Raw genomic sequence first — 16,286 nt, forward strand, 5'->3', positions numbered from 1 at the left:
ATTATGATAATAACTAACTATTGATGCAAATACGGGCTACTGCAAATGACAGGATGTACTAACCCAGTAATCAAAGGGCACTGAAAGCCCGATAGGCCTTTTGTTTAGCAAACAAACAAGGTACAGCGACCGCCATCTGCTCGCTAACAGCTTCAAAATAACACTAATAGAAAACAACCGAACATATTTACAAATTATTACCTAGCTATAAAACTTATATATTCAAAATTGCATCTAAATAAAGCATAAATAAAATCGGTTCCGTTGGTCTGCTTCTTGGCTGTTAATCATGTCGCCCACATTTGGGCCATTTTTTCATATAGATCAGGTCCCATCCCTGAAATAACAGCCCGGCTATTTTGCTTGCGTTCATCCACCGGCCGTGGACTGTCTTACCAGGCATTGCTTTTTAGGCACACCCCCCCCCCCCCCCCATAAAGAGAAGGCGAGCGCTCTGTCACATAATCTGGGGGACCATTCGACGTCATCCCGCTTGGGGATCAGCTGCTTATCCAAGTGATCCTTTAATAACACGATCACGTTATTAGTTACGTGAAGGGGTAAATTATCCTGGTAAAAACCACATGTCTTGCGAACGTTTTAACGACTTGGGGTACAAGAAAGCCTAAGATCATATCCTGGTAGTAAACAATTTCGTCAAGCAAAAAGTGCTGATGACGCCTTTGATAAAATTTGAGAAGTGTATTTACGTAACTAATAAAAATCTAATCAATTATAATTTATTATTCATATATTATCTAACACGTTTATAAGGAACGATAAGCAACGGACGGTGGAACGTATCCGTGGCAAAAAGCAAGCGAAAATTGGACAAGATGAGTAAGTGACCAAGCCAAAGGAACCCACTTAATTGATGCTGAATGAAATAAACTCATTAATTTATTTGAATTTTTTTTGAACCATTTATGTGAACGTATTCAGTTATTTTTATATTGGCGCCAATTTCGAATCGGACGGCTGTTCCTGTATCCGGCCAAAATGGAGTCAGAAACGATGAGACAAATGATCGATATTTTCATTTAGACTGGTGGGCAAGCGATAGCCATTTATTATGTACGTCGCACGGTCTATTTGAAGCAATGTCCATAAATTCCGTACCATATTTGGAACCACGGCGATACGGACCATATTACCTATTGGGCAGATATGCGTAGTGAGGGGTTGAGGTCTTGTAAGAAAAACACTACAGAGAAAAATCAGACTACGTGTTCAAACTGCTAAATGGCTGCAGCCGTTCGGTCCTGCTGCTATTAGCGCAATAATCTATTAGAGTAGTTTGACAAATCTGTAACAATAGATATGAAAAATATGTGATCCTGCAAGATTCAAGCCTGACCTCGGCGTTAGGCCAAGTTGATGTCTTTAAACATATCCGAACGTTCGCTACTTGGAAAAATGCGATACGCCGAAATAATCGGAGATTTCATATAAGGGAAAACCAGCATCCGATCGTTTGTGTTATGTTCTTCCCCAAATGAGAAATATCATAGGAGATAAAACGGCAGATGCTGATAATGCACGTTTACGTCGCCGTCGGTACGTTGAACCCACTGGACCTATAACAAACATTATATATCTACTATCTTAAGCTCTCTATGCGTTGTCATGTCTGTTCGATTGAGTGAGCTCTGTTAACCAGATATAAATGAAAATATCGGAAATGCAAAGTACTAATTGTTCGAGTTCGGGTAACGTAGAATGATTTAGGAATGGTGAACACGTCAGAGCTCTGTAATAAAGATGAAAATTGGAACGTTTGTTGTCTCACACCTTCTATTTGAATCGCTATATAGCAAAGCCATGGGAAACGAGTGCCACGAATACTAATGAACACGCTCCGAATAGAGCCAGCCATGAAACTACGCTGGCTGTTGACTACGCAAATTCATCGTTCACCATGACGTGCACACACACTACGCAAATAACTACGATGATCTGCTCTGAAGCCGGCCGGCACTGCACAGTCGGTCCTTTGTTGGCTAACAGTTAACAGAAAAAACTACCACAGGCTTAACAGCGTGCACGTCGAGAGCGATTTGAACATGACAGGGTTCGTACCCGTAATTTCCATCCAGACACTGAATTAATCCCATTGTTTGGATCGCAAGTATGTGCACGATACATTTAGGGTAGTATTGAGAGAGCGGTCTGAACTATTCTTGAGATGCTGTTTTGTTATCGTCTGCTAAGCCGACGTTAAATACCGATGTGACATACATGCATGCATGCTAGTACCATATCGTGTAGAAGAAAGTCAACCTTACACTGCGACCCTCAGCCGCTCATCAACCTAGTCGGGAACATTAATTAGATCGATAATGTCGATTGCCACAATCACCTGACAATCAATGGCGCGGTGGAATTCGTACTTTTGTTCCTGTATCGTCACACAGGTCCTTGAACGTCCTCCATTTTTACTAAACTTTTAGTAATTGGCATAGTATTTCAACGTCCTTCTTACTTTTCTTAGACTTAACTGTCTAGCTTCTGCACTTCGTATAATTTATTTATCAATAACGAGCTAGTCGCATCGGTGGCCCCGTATAGAACCAAAATACGCCGTATGCGCAACTATCCACGGCATTATACAAGATAAGCGGCAATGCTGTGTGTTAATCTACGCACTTCTGTAGGATTCCGGCATTTCAACCTCGACGGGGACGGTCGCACAGTAGGAAACTGGAAAGCCTCACTTGAAGGTCTCACTGTTTTTTTTTTTTTTTTTTTTTTTTTTTTTTTTTAATAACACAAATGCGTTTTTGCTCTCAGGAATCGCTCATTTTATCACAATCCGGTACAATGAAATAAGCTCATATCGACGGTAATTTATATCAATATAGACGATGGCGGTGCGATCACCGTGGAAACGAGACGTGATATTCTGCAGTGTCTAAACGTTTCGAAGAAGTCAAAGAACAAAATTGGCTTCGCATAAGGTAGCTTTGTTAAGCATACGACATAACTTGAGCTGTATCATTACCATCGCTAACAATAGGACGGAAAGGCAAGTTAGTATGGCTAGTAAGTTAACAGTATTCTGGAACAAGGATTCCCTAAAAGCTGTTTGCTTAAATACAGTTATATTCCATGTACAGATTTAATGTAATTTTCATAGAATAACTTCTAGGACGCTAGGAAGAAAAATTGATCTGCTCTTCAAAGTAGATTTGAACATGTTGTATCGTACGGCGTAGAGTAGTTGAAACTATCTCAATAACGGAGGATCTCCCTGCTACCAGATATCTCAACTATTTTGTATTTCCGATCACGGGATTCAATAGATACCCGCCAGGTAACTGCAACGCTATTTATATTATGGGCTCTGCTTGAATACCATTTGAAGCTAGCGCACAGATCAGACAGTAAAATAAAGACCGTCAATGAAAAAATAGTTGTGAAGGTACTATTAATTTCTGAAACTATTTGTACTGAATTTATCAAATGATTAAAAACAATAATCTGCTGGTTTATAATGATCTATTAATTTAGTTTAGGATCTAAGCGATGTACTTACATTGAACGGTTAGTGTTCAAAGATGACATTTTCTATTCTTCGAAAATATTTTTCACAAATGATGAGGATATTGGCTATAATGATGTAATGGTGAACTTTAGTGCAAATAGTATACGGTTCGCCTATATCTCTGTTGCCATCCCCCTTCAAAAGGATATGTCTCGCTGAAATATAAAGGGTTTTTTGCCGCTACTCAGCTTTAGACAACATAATTTATTATAAGAAACGTACATTTTTTACTGACCAAAACAATTAGGCATGCAACTACTCTATTCAATTTAGAATAGAAAGTTCTAGAAATTTGCTTGGCATTATCAGATAAATAGTCCCCTAAAAAGTTCGTCAGATTCAGATATTGCCGCAGTCATTTTGGGCCCATGTTGATTACATCCTAATTACAGTAGCTTACTTTTTCCCTAAGGGGACATTGCAGTCCGTGATGCCTATAGCAGCTGTCAATTGTGCGGGGCATTTCTATCTATGACACAAAGTTAGAATTGGGAAGAGGGAGCATTTTAAAGGAAATTGAGTGTATTAAAGAAGTGGGCCTATATCGCGAAAAGTAATAACTAACTTTATTCTCTACCTGAAAGTTTTCTGCTTACAGCGCCTTCTGCTTCTTCGAAACAAGTCACAATCACAGATACCTGTCATATACAAACGCCGCACGAAAAGCCTGCAGTTCTTCACGCAGGATTACATTTGGAAGATACTAAACAAAAAAGAATGTATTTTGGTAAACCTGCTCTTGTCAAGGTTGGTGATTCATAAATTTTGGCCTCCTGATGATGTACACTTCTGAGATTAGCTGTGGTATATCTGATTGATGTGATAGCTTATTAGCTCATACTGGCAAAATCTACCATGCAATTTCACCAATAGCTTCCCCTTCCTCATGTAACCTGAACATATCTGCTACAAATTGAGAAAAGTTCTGTTTATACACACCTGTTTGGCCCTTTTCTGCTATCTTAATTACACGTCTCTGCAGGTTTTGCCTGTAAATTTTGCACAAATAGCGTCCTAATGTTTGTCTCTATCTTTATTCAGAGCAGCGGTTACATTTTGGACGGTATCGTCGTTTCGGCGGTAAATTTTATTTTAACAAAAGCACAGTTATATCAAAAAGCATTCGATAGGCGCTGCTTCGGATGATTTCGTCTATTTCCGAAATGTCTCTCGCATAAAGTCACTATCAAGCCAGTTCATAGTACCATATGACTTCTGCCGGTTACTTCTTCTGAATGAGGTAACCGCCACAGGGGCCAAGGTAGGCTTCCGTCAGGCCACATCTTTTTAAGTTGTTTCTATGTATGCCTTCGGCGTTCACTTCGTCAACGCTGGTGTATAGTGTGACACAAAAGACAATTTTTCTATTGGGCGCCCTTTGGGGCTCTTTACCGATAGCTCAGTGATGGTTTTGCCTATACTTTCAAATATGGTTTGGGCGGCTGATTGTTTCTTTCTGCTCTTCGCTTTTCCATTCATTGCCGTGACGAGTTGCCACAACAGACCGGAATTGCCCAGCAAAGACAAGCAATAGCATTAGCCGAAATGATTTAAGCTTGATTGAGTTTTTGTGCTCAAAGCTGGCGTAGCCTTCAGGGCGGTCCAGGGCCTGCTACTATCACGCGCTTGGTGAAGGGCGGGGCCATGTCTTTGATATCTACCTTGCCTGATTGAGTAAATGACCACCGAGGCAAGCGCAGTCTGCGATGTACGGTGAGAGATGGCCGAGCCCGAGCGATAACAGTGACAGACAGAATTCGCGGCCGCACATACGGACCCACAGATGTAGCAGCCATTTCATGAAGCGGACGCACCAATCATGGGATATCAACAGATATTGATATTGTCAGTGGAACAAGCAGGCATACCCCGCCGCCGCCGCCTTATTTGTATAACAGAAAAATACATATATGCATTATGCGTGTACAATATGTTTTTTTATATGTAAGTGTCCGCCTACAAGCAACGAAGGCGTAGCAATAGAACAGAAACATATGTCCGCTTAACTATTAAAGCAATCAACAAAACAAAAACCACAGCCCTAAGCTCCCTGCATAGTGTTCGATCTATGCATATGTTCGACCTATCGCTACTATTTCTGTATCGTTACCGCTACCTCTGTAAGGCCATGCCTATGTCCTTACTGGAGCAATGAATAAAACAACTCGAATATTTTACATACTATACGCGGCAGACAATCGAACAGAAATTAACATCAAGGCAAAACCGACGATGTTCTCTAGCCAAATCAATCAAGTTCATCGGCCATAGGCAGCATCGCCTGCTTCATTCTCACTTTCCTCGTCCGAGCACCACACAATAGTTCTACATACCGGTTCATCTTTTCAGTTTTGCCAGTGGAACGAGCATAGACCGACGCAGCGTAACCTCTTGCCGTCCCTCGAGACGACTGTTGCGTTGGCCGGTGCGTTTCGACAGTAGCATGTAGCAACATTGCATCTGTCGCCGGTGCTTAATAGCAGGACAACAAGGCCTGGCTCAGAGAAATGCGGTCGCGGAAAGGCAGTAAGAACGAAAAACATTACGTTTCTGATAACGAGCCCGTTATACTCCGCCGTCTACTTGATCCCCTGTTGATCAGCAGTGCACTTTTGTTCACATCGCTGATGCTGATATTGTCGGTGATGCTTTGTTTTGCTGTGCCTACTGATGGCATCGAGTATTTCTGATAGAAACAATTCTAGTCTAGCTTAAATGTTCTAAGTATCTTCTTAGATCTATGCAAGAAATGGCCATATGGCGAAACAAAGTTCCAAGTATAGCAGAAAAATGTAGATAACATAATGAAAAATTCTGTCCCATTGTATCGTCTTTGCAAACTCGTTCGGGCTCGACGACTTACAATGACCATTCCTGGACAATGTTTGAATAGTTGTGATGGCGGTATTCTAACACTTCTGCTGTGTTATCATTGGTTCTTTAAACAGAACCAGACATCAGCGTCTATCTACTTGTATCAAAAATAAAATAACTGTTGATAATGCCAGTTTACTCCGTGTTGGTCCATAAAGCCCACCGGTAGTAACTATTTGCTTCAAGAATTGTTAACTTAGGAAACTTGTAAATATAGTGTGGGTAAAACGAACCTCGTAAAAGTTTATCGTATCTTAACTACTATAAGCACACCCAGCAAGATATAATTATTGAAGTTGAATCGATGTCGTCAATCGGTAAGTAGAAAAGCCTAGATCCGAAAACAACAGAAGAAATGCGTTCTTCAATGCGCAACAAATAGTACGCTCTGAGGCGTTCCAAAGGTAATAATGGGTCTTTAGGTGGGTCCTGAATATTTCAGAATTTATCATATTAACAAACTTTATGACAGACTGAGATATGTACCTTATAACAATGTCTAAACTGAGCAAGGTTTTCGATAGTATATTACATGTTCTATGGATATCATTTTTTATACGCTCAACCTGTTAAGGCCGATCAGCAACAAAGTGAACCCAATATAATTGAGTCATCTTGATGTTGAAGGAGCGTGATATGTGGTCGAAGAAGGGCCATAGAAGTAGCCTATATGGGCATTATAATATTATGCGGTTAGCCTCTTGCATACTCGGGCGTGTGCTGTCATGCTATACAAGTATCAAATACAAAATGTCTAAACAAAGTGATAGCTGCACAATGAGTACCCGCTTTAAAAATTTATCACAGATTTGGTTCATTCTCCGACATATGTGTACATGTATAATTTTTTCTACAGAGGTTTGGACTGTGTGAAGTACGTGAGGGCAAAGTCCAAAGGGGGCAGGGTGGCATCGATATGCGTAACAATGCCAAGCGTTCGACAGTTCTCCTATAATAATTCACAGACTTTAATCAATTCCAAATTGGATTCTGCTTTTCGAAAGTCTACAGTATTCTGGCGTATAGCAATTCTGTTTTAAAGCCGTCTACGCGTCATTTTCAAGAGTAGCATTTGAGCTATGGTACATTACAGATTTATATTCCGAAATCTGCTGCTGCCTTTGTCACTATATGTTAACACATCTTGATACCTTCTTTCATGCCCAACGCAAGATACGATGTAAAACCAGACACCGTCGGATTGTCGGATATGTTCGGTCCTTGCCAGTAACAATACTAATAATATAGTAATATGTAGCATAATCTATCACCAGAATCGGATGAGCACGAACATTTGGGAGCCCGAAACGAGCACATTAAGATAGTAAGAGATCTGGCAATCAGAACGGATCAGAGCGATCGAAAATTGGCAGAACCTAATGAAAGCTTCTTGTGGCGAAAATATAATATCGAAGGGACGCCTGCCAGAATTTAGCACATAATCAAATCCCTGGAGAGAATTGGCTTTGTCGTATATGCGGGTCGGGAATGGGCAGAATTACGACACCGTGGACAAACCATATGCCAAAACTTTAAACAGAAGTGATATGGTATATTCTTCAAACACTATAAACCTATAAGTAATTAGACGTATACTTAAGTAGGCCTCGTAAAAGTAAACTTGTGGGGTACTTAATTAGCCGCTTAGCTTTATACTACGCATATGCTACGTAAAAGCTATTTGGAAGCAGCTACATAAAACAAATGATCTTATTGACGTATTGAGTCTGTGTTAAATAAAATGCAGACTGCGATACTTTTATGGCAACACCATCAAAAAATTACGACCAAGCCGCGTGACCTGAACCCGTCAAGCAGACCCGAATAAGAAACGAGTTACGTATTCCGTTACATATGCGGAAAAAATTGCGAGCCATTACCAATTAAAACAATTACGTCTCTTTGTACAGATGAAAGTTAGTCGCAGTGTACTCCTGGGCGTGTAAATTCAAGGTGACGCAAACCTGGCTATTTATAATCGTTCGAAGTTATCTCAGAAGCAGTTATCTTGTCGATTATCTTCACGTTGTTTCTGTCGATCAGACAAAACAAACCTATTACAGCTTGCCAGTCCGTCGTAAGCTTAGGGAGCCCAACGCCTATTACTCAATAGCATTCATTTTGCGAGTTGTGTTTTGTCTAAATGGGAATTCTCCCACGTTCAGCACGAGTACGAAAACCAGCTCAGAGCCAGCAGTAACCTAGGCTAAATCTCACTGAGTTGGACGCCAGTCTGTGCAGTAGAGTAAAGCCATCAAATCCCGGCAGAGCACATCGAGCTGCGTCTCCCCTGAACTCCTCCCGCTACCAATTTTGTTTTCGTAATCTTCGTGCGCTCTAACTCTATCCCTCTTCAAGCGTGCTCAGCCACCTTTTGCCGCATGAAGGGGAAGCCCAGCTTGAGTGCCACTTGCTAATAAGGCTTAACTTTGTAATTTTGAAATCAAATTTACTTAAATAAACAGCAACACCAAATATCCTTGCTAAGCTTCGACTGTTCATAACTAGTTAGAGCTACAGTTAGTTTCTTCTGCTGAAGGTGGTTTATCTTCGTCAAACATCGTATGCCAGCGATGGCATTTACCGAGTCCTTGAATGCAGTTATATAGTGATTAGGGCAGTAGACATTGCCATCCCTAAAATCCCGCGCCAATTGTTGCACATAAAATACTAGTCTAACAGCGTAACGGAACGTAAAAATCTCAGGTATTCTAACCACACTTAACTAAAATCACTGTTAAGTCAATAGTTCCAATGAAAAGTCAGTGTAACAACGATGTGCCCAAAAAAAAAAACTACTAACAATGACCGCTTACAACCTGATGAGGTATCATCAGGCTTTACAGCTACGTTCAGATGAATGTAACTTAGCAATCTGCTTTATAAACAGGCCAACACGCCTATCCTAATATACGTTTACTAGCCGAGTACGCTCGTAACACAGAACGAGCGACAAAAAAGAAGGGCATCAGCTCAGCACGACAACTGAACAGGGCCTTTCTACAAGGGAAGTGGTGTTCCAGTGTTCATGCTATCCTGTCTAACTTCAATGACAGTACGTACATTTACGTTACGTTAATCTGTCTGTTCAGAGTGCTACGGTAGATCTTGGTGGTCATTTGTCAAAACACCAACGAATCTGTCTACGACTTTGAATCTCTTCCAACGCGTAGCCAGTTTTGCCTTTCCCATCGTTGCGCCTAGGCCAAATGTAGTGTATAAACGTTTTTCCAAACGCACGGTTGTACTCATTGCTCACCGAGCGGATCGATAGATACAACGCTAATAGATATCAGATGCTTTAAACGGCAACTGTTAATTTGCCGCGACAAATGTTTCAAAACATTCGACGGGACAGTTGACTCACAGAAAATAAAATTTTGCATTTCAATACGGAACCAAGACAACGTCCATAGAAAAAAAAGCGTTTGCTTAGACCGTACGCTAGTCGTAGAAAAACGTAGCGGGATTATAAATGATTTTATTTAGAAATATATGAAAAAAACTACAGAAGAGAAACGAGAAGACGTGTGCCGCTCGTCACATCGACGTACCGCTTGAAGTGCTGACGAATGAAAACGAACGATTATGCATCGGTTACAATAATTAGTAAATAATATAATATTGAAATAATGCGTGCGGGATTGGTCATCAATTATATAGAATTGACTTCATCCTAATCTGAATTATCCGGCGTACCTGTTGAAGTGTTTCCGAGGCAACTCCCAGAGGATCGCGGACGGACTGAGGTTAGTCGAGCTAAGATCGATATCGTCGTTGTCTTTGTCCTTAGAGCGAGCGTTGAAACGTAGACGCGGCGGAAGTATAGGGAATTTCGATGCGTATGCCAGACCCAGTCGTCGCTGAAATGCTGTCTGCGAGAACTTTTGCATTTGCTCCTCGGCCATACGACGCTTGTAGAGTTGCTGAAACAAAACCGTGTTGAAACACATGGTTACGATTATCACACATACTAAATTTATCGTTAGGCGGCTGCAAGCTGCGATGCGGCTCCGCAGGGTTGGTCAACTGGTTTCCCAGAGATCATCCGACAGAGAGGAACGGAAAACTAATATTTAATTATAAGACCAGAACATCACGTTCGCATGTGAGCGCCATAATTTAGTGGTAACGCACTTGATCATAAACCGAACTATATACGTAAGCTTGAAACCGGACGTAGATACATTTTGTGTTTCGCTGGAAGCTGAAACAATGCTCACTCCTAGCAGCGAACGTAAAGCTCAAAAAAATACCAAGTTTACACATGCAGATATTGTGGAGTACCTTCTAATTAGGCATACGCATCTAATGAAATACCTCGAAAACATAATAGGAATGAACGAGCGCGCCATCTTTGTAGCTTGTTAGCGTTATAGACTACGAAAGGTGAATTCTCTATCCCGTCTTCGGTACATATTCGCACCATGTGCAAGCGGCAAAGTAGGGTCGCTTAAAGAAGTGTATGATGAGGTGGAAAGCAGGAGCTGGAGTAGACTGTGTAACTGTTTTTTTAAGCTTTACTATAATACTTATAATATAAGGCCAAAACACTAATTACGTAGCTCTTTTACCAATATAATGTATAATCTCTAGCTTACCACAATCAACGATAGGCACTCTAAAGTATAGCGTATTAGGAACTCTGTTTCTCACAATATCAATCCTAATTATTGAAATATAACGCGGCCTGCTTCTTAAACCCCGAATCAAGGTTTGCTAAGGAGAATCGCAGCCTTTAAACGTCAGACAGGCCTAGACGCATAGACAATACGAACCAAATGGCGCGTTTGCTGGATAGACAGTATTTGTATGACAAAAATATGGTTCCTTTCTCACCCAATATCGTTGTGTTTTCGAGCTGGATATATATTTCGACAAATAATAAGTATGATACGCATATCGATGTGTAACCAACCATTTTGTGGTGATTTGTCAATACATATAATTGGCAGACACTGCCGCTGCGAAGCAGCAGGTTTTTTTCTACGTCTCTTTTCAGCTATGCTGGTGTATCTTGGTTAACTATCTAGGAATTAAAGTCACATAGAAATCTGTTTGATTTATTTGACGCGTTATAGCGAGTGCCAAAATGGACGCGTTTGGATTTAGAGAATGATAGAAGTTCGATAAAATGCCATACTGTAGGAATCTATTTCGGTGCCCGTCTTCGAATCAAGTTCTCCTTCTGGTCAAGCTGCCGAAAGCTGTCGAAGATGGCGTCAGTGCTGAGGCCACAAGTATCATCTCGTCACGAGATCCCTTTTTCGTCCTGCACAGAGTCGTAAAACTCCAAACGGGGATTTCGAAACGACCGCGCGAACTAACACGTTACAAACGTGCGGAATCCCGAAAGCATGCCGCTAAACCAATCGATCGCCCGACGTACTTGACATCGAGCTTGCGGATTCGGCGCAGGATCATCATCATCATCGACGGTCGCATACCTAACAGTTTAAGACAGATTCGTGATGGATGAAAACTATAACGTCGGCAAATCGATTCCCACAGACTCTCTATTGTAACAGTGTGCACCTATTCGCAGAGACAAGATCGTTGCAGGTTATTATGCATACATATTTTGCCCTTTTATGAAATTTGTTTGATATTGAACTAGACGACGCATTTCCATATCCGCACTGCCTGCGCGTGGGAAAAGCGCGCTATTTGATTGCTGACTAGACAGGACATGCCGCGCTCGATTGTCTTGCCCATACACCTTCGAAGTTGGAGGAAAAGGTCTCGTCATGTTCTCCCATCCTAGCTCTGAGGCTAACGCATTCTTTTATTATGACACGCTCTGTTTACACAGCAAAATTACGGTCCGAGGTTTGCGTTAAAAAACAACTTTGTTTTTTTTTTGCCATAGGACGTCTTGAACATGGATGATCGAAACGATAAACAAGTTCCTCTTGACATTCTTTTTTCAGTGGATTTTCTCGAGGACGCAGCGTTGATGATGTACGCCGAAGCGTTCGTGCTATGTACAGACAAAACGTAGTTGCCAAGCGAAAGTTTTTTCAAAATTCGAAAGTCATAGCCTAAATTTGAGTGTTGCGCAATGCTATCGTAGGCCATTGCCAACAATAGACCATGGAGATGATTTCTCACAGTATAATTTTTTATCATCTTCAATTAATAAAATTCACTAAAAGAGCTGGCGTCTAGATTCAGCACGTCTTGACTGAAGTGAACAAAATACTGCGTGTTCTTATTCACAAAGATTCAAGCAGAACCTCTATAAAAATAAGGTCAGAAAGTTTTTTTATGTGTGGGTGGAAGAAAGCAAAATAGTGGGTATGCCTAGTTCTATTGGGTTAATGACCAATGGAGTTCAGTCGTCCTGCCTCAAGACAGACCTAAACCATACTAAAAATCGTCTTGTAATAGTTTGTTCTTCACCATCTCTTCTATTGTCCGGGCGCGAAGAAAAGAATTTTCAACCTTTTCGCTCTCCGTCGAACCACTGAAGCTACCTTTGCAGGGCATTTTAAATTAACTAATCAGACACTAGTCCCGCCAGATTTGAGTAAAGCGGATAAAGTGTTGGGTTAAAATATGCAAAAAGGCCTGAATAATCGACTGGAATTCACTACGAATGGCTAATAATTGTTAAGAAACAATGATAGGCTAGAATTTATAAAGAAGACCTCGATCATGTTCATGACGGACAGCCGTGCTTTGCACGAACATCATCACTGACGCACTGCACCCTAAATATTTGCCAGGATAGAGGAAATTGTATCTTATATCCTGTGACGCTCGCAGAAATCGAGTCCAACAGAGGAGACAAGGCGATATGCTTTAAGAAGATGAACCGGGGCCAGATTGCACAAGCCACGAGTCAATTATTAATTAACTCTATTTTCATATACGGCAAACATCTTTCGAAGACAGCAAAGCGTTCATGGGAAACGCTTCATAAGAAACGACTATTTCATACAACGCATACCGTGTCCATTTCATCAATCCCCTCTATCAAACTCGCTTATTTCAAATAACGGCTATGTTATTTATGTTGCAGTATTGACACGGTGGCCATTAGCTACTGGTCAAGAATAGGCACAACGAGTAAAGTTTCCATAGTCTTCTAACACGGCGCCGGAACATTATTTCGGGCGAGGCACGAGAGGCTACGAGATCTGATGGTAATTTGTAGCGCGGACGTATGGCGTGTTATTATTATTTGATTGGGCAACTAACGTGACGATGACCTTTGGACGAATTCATATCTGCGCTTTGTCAGCAAACAGACGGGCAGTCATTGGTATTGACTCATTTGGGATATTCTCCTGCGATTGCATCACGTACCGTCATTATCGATAATATATAAGTGTGAACATTAACCGATTATACTTTTGCCTTCAGCTGAAGTAGTCGTAGGCTTCAGTCCGTCGGAAGAACTAAATGTCTACACTTCGGTGATGGCCCGCCTGAGGCAATCAATACATTATTATGCCAATTTTTCACGACCGATTTTTTTTTGTATATCTACTCTTTTTCATTAATGTTTGCTTATTAGAAAAGTTCAATGTACTAAACCGGGCACAAGGCCAACCCAAATGGAGTTTCTGTACGACCGCGTCGTAGCGCTGGAACTGAAAGAACGTATGATGTTCCAGTTAAAACCAATAAGATCAATTAATCAAAATAGTCAACGCTGTTTCGTTCGAAGAAGTTGTCGTGCGCATTTGGCGACCGGTTGTGCAATATGTATGTACGTGCGTTGTTCTCAATGCACGAAAACAACTCCGCAACAACTATTTATTATCAAACATTTGATTGCAGTGGAGAAGGAGATTCTATGGATAAATTTACTATACGTTTGCGTAGCCTATAGTGCAAACCCTTCTCTGTCTTGTCGACCGAAAGCATGCACAAAAAACTTCGATGCGATTAAACTTGGCTTAAGAAGTTAAGTAATCGAAAGACCTGTGAATCCATAAAACTCGCTTCGGCTCATACGAACTCGAGGTAGATCTTCACTTCTATGCACATACGCCGTAATTCACTGCCTCCTTTGATTATTTGATGCTAACTATACCCGTACTCGTAGCAACTTGTAAACTTAGTTTAGCCATCAACTATTACCAAGCTAACAATCGCGCTGGAATCGTTCGCGTATACAGATACAAGACAAACTATATAACGATAGACGATGCGGTATCCGCAGTCATATCGGCAGCAGAGGTCTCGTAGCAGATTGACGGCTGTTCGTACTAACATACTTCGTTCTACGATGGGAATCGTCGACACTTGACAATATATCTGGCTTCGCCAATCGCGACTTCAGTAAAACGTAGCTAAACATGACAAACAAAACGCGGATTGATCTATTGTCTGTCACAATCAACTGCCTCCAGATGTTAAGTTACAAGCTAATGCGTTATGCACTGTTCACGGGTAAATAAAAAAATTATACATTTGTACTAACAGCGGCGTGAAGGCTTTGACCTGCGGGGCAAATACGCAGCACATGGCCTACTGTATGACACAAATCAATAGAGGGCTGAAACGTACGTTTAAACAGCCCAAACTAACTAGGAAACAGAACCTAACGGGGAATTATAATGGATATTTTACTGTATACCTACAAATGGTGTTCCATTAGGTACTAAAGAACGTTATTTTATGCGAGGTCGAACATTAGGAACTGTAACAAATAAACCTTTATGAAAATTTTTCTCTATGAAATCGGTTAGGCTAAATTAACGGTGATTTGCCAGCAGCTCTTTTTAGATAGATAACAAACTGTCCTTCGAAGAGGACTGGCCGGAGTGTTTGCGTAAAAAGAACATTAATTCATATGTACTCTAACTGGTTGTTGGTTGCAGTGTTCCTCAGATTTTTCGTTTGACACTTTATCCTTATCGTCGACGTTGAGCTTTTCTTCCTAAGTGGTCACTTCTTCGAAGATATTTTGAGCTAACAATACATCAGCTTCATATGTAAGTACTTCCCCTAAACAGATTACCTTGTTAGCTAAGTTAAGCCAGTGTTTTTTGGCTTTTGTCTTGTACTTGTGTGGCTAATGATGCAGCGAGAAGTTAACGTCCTTTGTTTTTTCTATTCATTTATCGGATTTCTTAGCAAGCTTCACGGTCTGGAAATCGTTTCAATTGACTAGCCAATATCGCAGTAACAACGACATGATGGTTTGCTGGTCACGCTTTGCAGTTACCGCTGTTATCGCAGCAACGCTTGTTGTTGTTGTTACTGTCATTCGTGTAGAGCGGCTAGACGGACCGTACGCATTATGGCGTGCTCGATCAGTCGGCGTGTCCTTCCTTCTCTGTAGCCACAATCAGGCCGGAGTTAACTTCAGCCCCGGGGCTGCTGGCAAGTTCTGCGGCGCTGACGGCCGCAGGTGATTGACTTGGCCTGCGCGGCTTTGTCAACTGCAACAACTCCTTATTGTTGGCACAGCTCTAGCTGTACTGTGCCTGTCTATACGATAGTTACCACAGTTGCAGTGGCTACGTGAAAGCCAGAACGTTTTTTAAACAGGATAGATGTAGTACAGCCCGAATTGCAGGACAGTTCGATGTCGTCGCACACCGTTATGTAACTAGCGTCTCAAGTTAAGAGCAAACACGCTTGCTAGCAGAGCATTTCATGTCGCCCCCCAATGCGATGATCAACCCTACATGCTTATCTATATCGTTAAATCTAGCTACCCGGGGCAATTTATCTCTAATCGGTACTATTAGTTCTAGTCTAAAAGGAAGCACATAGTAGACGTAATTCTGACACTGGCAAGATCAAATATTTTGGTGATTTCAACAATGACCAACTCGCTAGCAGCAAGGAGGTGGGAGCGCCCATCTAGACCCTCGTCACAAGATAGTAATTACTTGCTTACATATAT

At 41.3% G+C, this 16,286-nt stretch overlaps 1 protein-coding gene across 2 annotated transcripts in view; it reads right to left on the reverse strand.

The window, feature by feature from the left end:
• LOC111267260 (uncharacterized) overlaps nt 1-16,286 on the reverse strand; it is a 130,955-nt gene that overhangs the window by 26,835 nt on the left and 87,834 nt on the right. For both annotated transcript variants that reach the window (XM_022845390.2, XM_022845398.2), the window contains exon 3: nt 10,118-10,344. In XM_022845390.2, coding sequence (XP_022701125.1) covers nt 10,118-10,344 — 227 coding nt within the window. The remainder of the gene's footprint in view (nt 1-10,117; nt 10,345-16,286) is intronic.

Source organism: Varroa jacobsoni, unplaced genomic scaffold (assembly GCF_002532875.2).
Source record: "Varroa jacobsoni isolate VJ856 unplaced genomic scaffold, vjacob_1.0 scaffold_123, whole genome shotgun sequence".
Classification (NCBI taxonomy): Eukaryota; Metazoa; Arthropoda; class Arachnida; order Mesostigmata; family Varroidae; genus Varroa; species Varroa jacobsoni.